We start from the raw sequence: 6000 nt of genomic DNA, 5'->3' as shown, positions 1-6000 counted from the left end.
AATCCCACAGTAACCCTGTGGGTTGGAGACGGGTCTTTAGAAATTGGTGGGCAGATGCTGGGGTGTTCCAAACAACAGGTGACTGTCACACACACTTCTACTCAGACTGTTCTCTTGCCTCAAAGTTTCAAAATGCTTTCATCCTTCAAGGTTCAACCTTAAACACCACTCTCTCTAAAACCTTCATTGATCTCCACTCAGCCAAGTCCGAACATTTTTCTTTCCTCTGTTCTCTTCTATGCTTTTCATTTTGCCTTATTTTATTATTACTATTTTTAAAATTTTATTTATTTACTTTTGGCTGCGTTGGGTCTTTGTTGCTGTTCGCGGGCTTTTCTCTAGTTGCGGCGAGCAGGGGCTACTCTTCGTTGCGGTGCGTGGGCTTCTCATTGCGGTGGCTTCTCTTGTTGCGGAGCTTGGGCTCTAGGCACGTGGGCTTCAGTAGTTGTGGCTTGTGGGTTCTAGAGCGCAGGCTCAGTAGTTGTGGTGCACGGGCTTAGTTGCTCTGCGGCATGTGGGATCTTCCCGGACCAGGGCTCGAACCCGTGTCCTCTGCATTGGCGGGCGGATTCTTAACCGCTGTGCCACCAGGGAAGTCCTTGCCTTATTTTATAGTAAGTTTACATGTCTGCAAACTGACAAGAGTAAGAATATAATGGAATTAACTCTCGATTTTAATTTTTTTTTTGGCTGCACTGCATGGCATGTGGGATCTTAGTCCTCCGACCAGGGATCGAACCTGTGCCCCCTGCAGTGGAAGCGCAGAGTCTTAACCACTGGGCTGCCAGGGAACTCCCAACTCTAGATTTTTAAATCAGACCAGAATTGAAATTCTGATTCCCATACTACCTAGCTAGGTGACTTTGGACAAGTTATTTAGCTTCTGAATTAGTTTTCTCATTCATTAAAAAAAAGGACATAAGGAGTCAAGGACATTGTAGTTCACACATCCTTGTGAGGATGAAACAGTATGTGTGGAAACTTCAGGCACAGAGCCTGGCTCAGTGGACACTCACAAATTGCTAGTTTTCTCCCTTCGGGTTTCTCTCACTGAGCTGTAAAATCCTTTAGGTCAGGATTTCCCACTGTGCTTATTAATAAATGCCTTAAAGGTAAGTAGGTCTTCCTCAAATGTTCGTTGAATTGAACTCCTTTTGGATTGTCTCCTGAGCCAGATTTAATCAGTAGTATTAATACTCATTGAGAGGTCCCTAAGTGCTTTGAATGTATGGACTTAATCTCCGAGATAACCCATGAGGTAGGCTTTATAGCCTTTTTAAAAAATAACTTTATTTATTTATTTATTCTTGGCTGTGTTGGGTCTTTGTTGCTGCGCACAGGTTTTCTCTAGCTGCGGTGAGCGGGGGCTACTCTTCGTTGTGGTGCATGGGCTTCTCATTGCGGTGGCTTCTCTTGTCGCAGAGCATGGGCTCTAGGCGCACGGGCTTCAGTAGTTGTGGCATGTGGGCTCAGTAGTTGTGGCTCGCGGGCTCTAGAGCGCAGGCTCAGTAGCTGTGGTGCACTGGCTTAGTTGCTCCAGCGTGTGGGATCTTCCTGGCCCAGGGCTCGAACCCATGTCCCCTGCATCAGCAGGCAGATTCTTAACCACTGAGCCAGCAGGGAAGTCCCATTGCCTGTTTTTACAGATGACGAAATAGGTGCAGAGAAGTTCAGAAACTTGCTGGAGGTCTAATTCTATGAAGTAGTGGAGTGAAGCAGTGGCTTCAGGGCCCTCCACTTCTAATCATCCCACCTAGTGCTTTCTTAGGGGCGGAAAACATGTCTACTATGAAAGAGTTCACATTGCCTTTTTTGTTTGACCTAGCTTAAATTTTTTCTAGTAATCCAAACAAACGGTTGCTTTGCCTTTTTCATTCCTTTAATTAAAAACTTCCAGGAGACTTAAAAGCCTCCTATGGCCAATGACAACAGTTCTAAGATTTCACCAAAAATACAAATAATTGCAGTTGTATGAGGACCACACTGCCAACTCCTAGGGTCGTGGACCCAATACGTTTCAATCTCCTGGACAATCTGGGGGTTTCATCTGGTAGATCTCCAAGCTGGCTGCCAGCATAGCTACGCCAATTAACCCCTTGCATAACTGTCCTAGCAGGCAGCCCCAGGAACTCGGGGAAAGCAAAAAATAGCTGTCCACTAGGAACAAGGTGAGAAATCCTGACCTGAGCTCTTTATTCTTAGACAATTTCCAGTTATACTTCATTGCTGACGCCTGATAGTTTTATTAATCTCCTTTTATTACAGCTCACCAATCCCCATTGTGTATCCAGATCACCTGGGCCAGGAATGATAGCAGGTAAGTGAGAAAACAGAGTACGGGAGCGGGGGTGGGGGGGGCAGCGTCAAAGAAAAGAGTGAGCCCATACTGGCACGGCAGTTATGTTTGCCAGGTATATTCAAACACATTTTTCTTCCAATAGATCCTCCCCTCAACCTGTGATGAGGACACAACGACATTACCTCCATTTTACAGATGAGGACACAGGTTCACAGAAGTGAAATGCACTAGCAAAGCATAAATGTGTGTCGTAATGGAGGTCTTCCATTCAGGGCTTTCTACACTTACACCACGATGCTTTTGGAGACAGCAAGATGCAGCAGAAATTTCTGCTTGGTCATAGTTTGGGGAGTAGAAGGGGCTGATAAATACCTCTGGGAAAGAGGTATAAAAATGTACAGGACAGGGCTTCCCTGGTGGCGCAGTGGTTGAGAATCTGCCTGCCAATGCAGGGGACACGGGTTCGAGCACTGGTCTGGGATGATCCCACATGCCGCGGAGCAACTGGGCCCGTGAGCCACAGTTGCTGAGCCTGCGCGTCTGGAGCCTGTGTTCCGCAAGAACAGAGGCCGCGATAGTGAGAGGCCCGTGCACCGTGATGAAGAATGGCCCCCGCTCGCCGCAACTAGAGAAAGCCCTCGCCCAGAAACGAAGACCCAACACAGCCATAAATAAATAAAAATTAAAAAAAAAAAATTAAAAAAAAAATGTACAGGAGAAACAGTGGCATCTATTTGGCCAGGGAAGAATCTGAGTCTTCCCAAATCTGTGACCTTCGTGGGCAAACTCCATGTTGGGGGCGAGGTGGGGCTGAGAGAGAGAGGATGGGCTCATCCCAGTCACAAGTAGACGGCAGAAGCGATTACCCTGTCTCGCTGCAGTTTTAGTTCTCCTTCTTCCCCCAGCGTTACATCCTTTCACGTTCACCCTTGCATCCCCATCTGAAGTTTAGAAATTGGGACTTTCGGTGGACTCAGAGGCGTCCACCAATAATGGCTGCGGCTGACCCTGCTCACACGAGAAAGCCTGTACGTTTAGGTCTGGAATTCCAGGTTGTGCAAGTTAGCTTTTCCTTAATTTTTCAAGTTCCGTATGTCCTTTCTTTTCTGATTTAAAGGGATTCTGCTCTTTTCATGATTCAGTCTCCCTGTCTCTGCAATTTAGGTTTTCAGTCATCTAGTGTGTTATGTTTGGCAAAGAATATTTGAGAAAAATCTCTCAAGAGAGTGGTGAACTTTATTAATCTTAAAATCTTGTGCGTGAAGAAAGGAAACAACAAATTTTTAATCAAAGTAAGCAATAATGACAGGTTTATTTAAAATTTCCAGTAGAGAAAACCCACTAGTTTTGGAATAAAAGTACTCAATGTACGAGAGCGTAAGTGAATATAAAAGATTAGCAGAAGAAAAATAAAACCAAACATAGTACAAAAAAACTTAAGAAGTTTGAAATGGATTTAAACTGAGATGTTCCTTAAATCCTCCAAATATTTAACAGAGTTACTAGGTTTGGCAAACAATTCACCTGAAAATTAAAGCCTATTTCTGCACTGTAAACTCCATAAAAACTCCTTATTAAATTCAAGCACTCCATACAATTGGTACTGAAACATACAGGCAGTCAATTTCAGAATAGCAGGAATTATTCATTTGCTCTCACAGTTATATGAATTAACCAGCTGCATAACTGTTTTTTGGAGAGGATGGGATAGAAGATGGAAAAAAAAAAAAAAAAGGTAGGATAAAATCTCTAAAAAATTGAAACACAGCAAAATTCAGACATCAGTTTGTTTCTTTAAAGCAACAAACTGAATTTTTACAGTATATTCTACATTTGTCATTTCCCTCTCCCCCCACCCCCTCCAATACTCCTAAATCCACTAGTCTAATCAATTCTTAACTTCCAAATATTCTGTACATATATATTTAGCAAAGAGCATATGCCTAACATTATTCTGACAGCATTATGGTCAGCATACAATTTTAGAAAGATTACTATGTATATCACCAAGATTAACCTTTACTTAAAAAAAACGAACAAACAAAAACCATTACTAAACAAATAGTTTTAAAATATTATGAAAACCCACGCGAGAAGACTCCACATGGGCTCTAAACCTGATAAAAACACACGTCAGAAAGACTATTAATGCTCAGCTTCTGCCAAACGATGACCTTAAAGTGCCAAACACAACAGAATCTCTCTTAGGACCGTTTTTCCAATAGATGATTTGTCCCTGGCTTGGCCATCTCTCCTTTAACTATACACGAAGTCCTGCTAAAAGTATGCATTTTAGTTAATTTTACAATAGAATGTTACAATGTAAACTAAACAGGTTCTTGATATCAACAGTATGTTACCCAGGTTTTTAAATTTCTGAATCCAACAGTTGGTCACAGAGGTCAAGTATTATCAAGGCTCCTTTGTCAGTTCAGATGGTGTCTGACTCATCCATCCTTCAAGTACATGCAAGGCTCAATAGTTTTCAAGAGGCAGAAGCCCGAGGCCGTTTTAAGACACAGATGAAATAGGATTATGAGGTGAACCCATCTGGGTAAGAACTTTATCCAGCCACTGGAGGGGGCCATGCAGATGGATCTCAATCCAGCAGGGGGTGCTAGTAACATCTTGGCGGTGATATTCTGCTCCCCAACCCTAGAAACAACATTGGAGGTCATTTAACTTGTTTGACTCAGTGGTTAAACTTATGAAGTAAAAAGAGCTCACACAGTCAGACACTCCGATTAAAGATCTGGTTCTCTCCACAAGACAAACGTGCACAAATGTGCACACATGATTTGGCAGGCAATTTCACAGCTCCCTGAAGTCCATACATGGATTCCAGATTAAGAAGTACTGGTCTTGGGGAATGGAAGTTTTAAACTACATTATAAGGCTGTTGTAATAAAGACATTTTCTAACTTTCATTTTTATTGCCCATTATCTCACCGATAATATTGTGACAGATGTTGTTAAATTCTCAATTCACCATCAAGAAAATAAGGAAAAAGGTATGTAAGACAAATTGACATTCTGTTTCTTCCTATTTTAGCCACTTAAGTCTCTATAAACACAGAGCTTGACCTTTCAATCGCTAAGCAAAACTGGCAGGAGCACGTAAGTATCCAAAAATCTATTAGTAACACTTAACCATTGTCTTGAATCTATTAGTAACACCTACCCACTGTCTTGAATCTATTAGTAACACCTAACCATTGTCCTGAATCTATTAGTAACACCTAGCCACTGTCTTGAATCTATTAGTAACACCTAACCACTGTCTTGAATCTATTAGTAACACCTAGCCACTGTCTTGAATCTATTAGTAACACCTAACCACTGTCTTGAATCTATTAGTAACACCTAGCCACTGTCTTGAATCTATTAGTAACACCTAGCCACTGTCTTGAATCTATTAGTAACACCTAGCCACTGTCTTGAATCTATTAGTAACACCTAAGCATTGTCTTGAATCTATTAGTAACACCTAGCCACTGTCTTGAATCTATTAGTAACACCTAACCACTGTCTTGAATCTATTAGTAACACCGAACCACTGTCTTGAATCTATTAGTAACACCTAGCCACTGTCTTGAATCTATTAGTAACACCTAGCCACTGTCTTGAATCTATTAGTAACACCTAGCCACTGTCTTGAATCTATTAGTAACACCTAGCCACTGTCTTGAATCTATTAGTAA

At 42.1% G+C, this 6000-nt stretch overlaps 1 protein-coding gene across 8 annotated transcripts in view; it reads right to left on the bottom strand.

Moving 5' to 3' along the window:
* Positions 1–3592: 3592 nt before the first annotated feature.
* Positions 3593–6000, bottom strand: part of SMAD1 (SMAD family member 1) — an 81968-nt gene continuing 79560 nt past the window's right edge. For all 8 annotated transcript variants that reach the window (XM_082463417.1, XM_082463414.1, XM_082463415.1 and 5 more), the window contains one exon: positions 3593–4954. In XM_082463417.1, coding sequence (XP_082319543.1) covers positions 4811–4954 — 144 coding nt within the window. In that variant the 3' untranslated portion in view covers positions 3593–4810. The remainder of the gene's footprint in view (positions 4955–6000) is intronic.

This window comes from Balaenoptera physalus, assembly GCF_965194825.1.
Source record: "Balaenoptera physalus genome assembly, chromosome: 5".
NCBI classification, from domain to species: Eukaryota; Metazoa; Chordata; class Mammalia; order Artiodactyla; family Balaenopteridae; genus Balaenoptera; species Balaenoptera physalus.
This window is presented reverse-complemented; position numbering and strand designations above follow the sequence as displayed.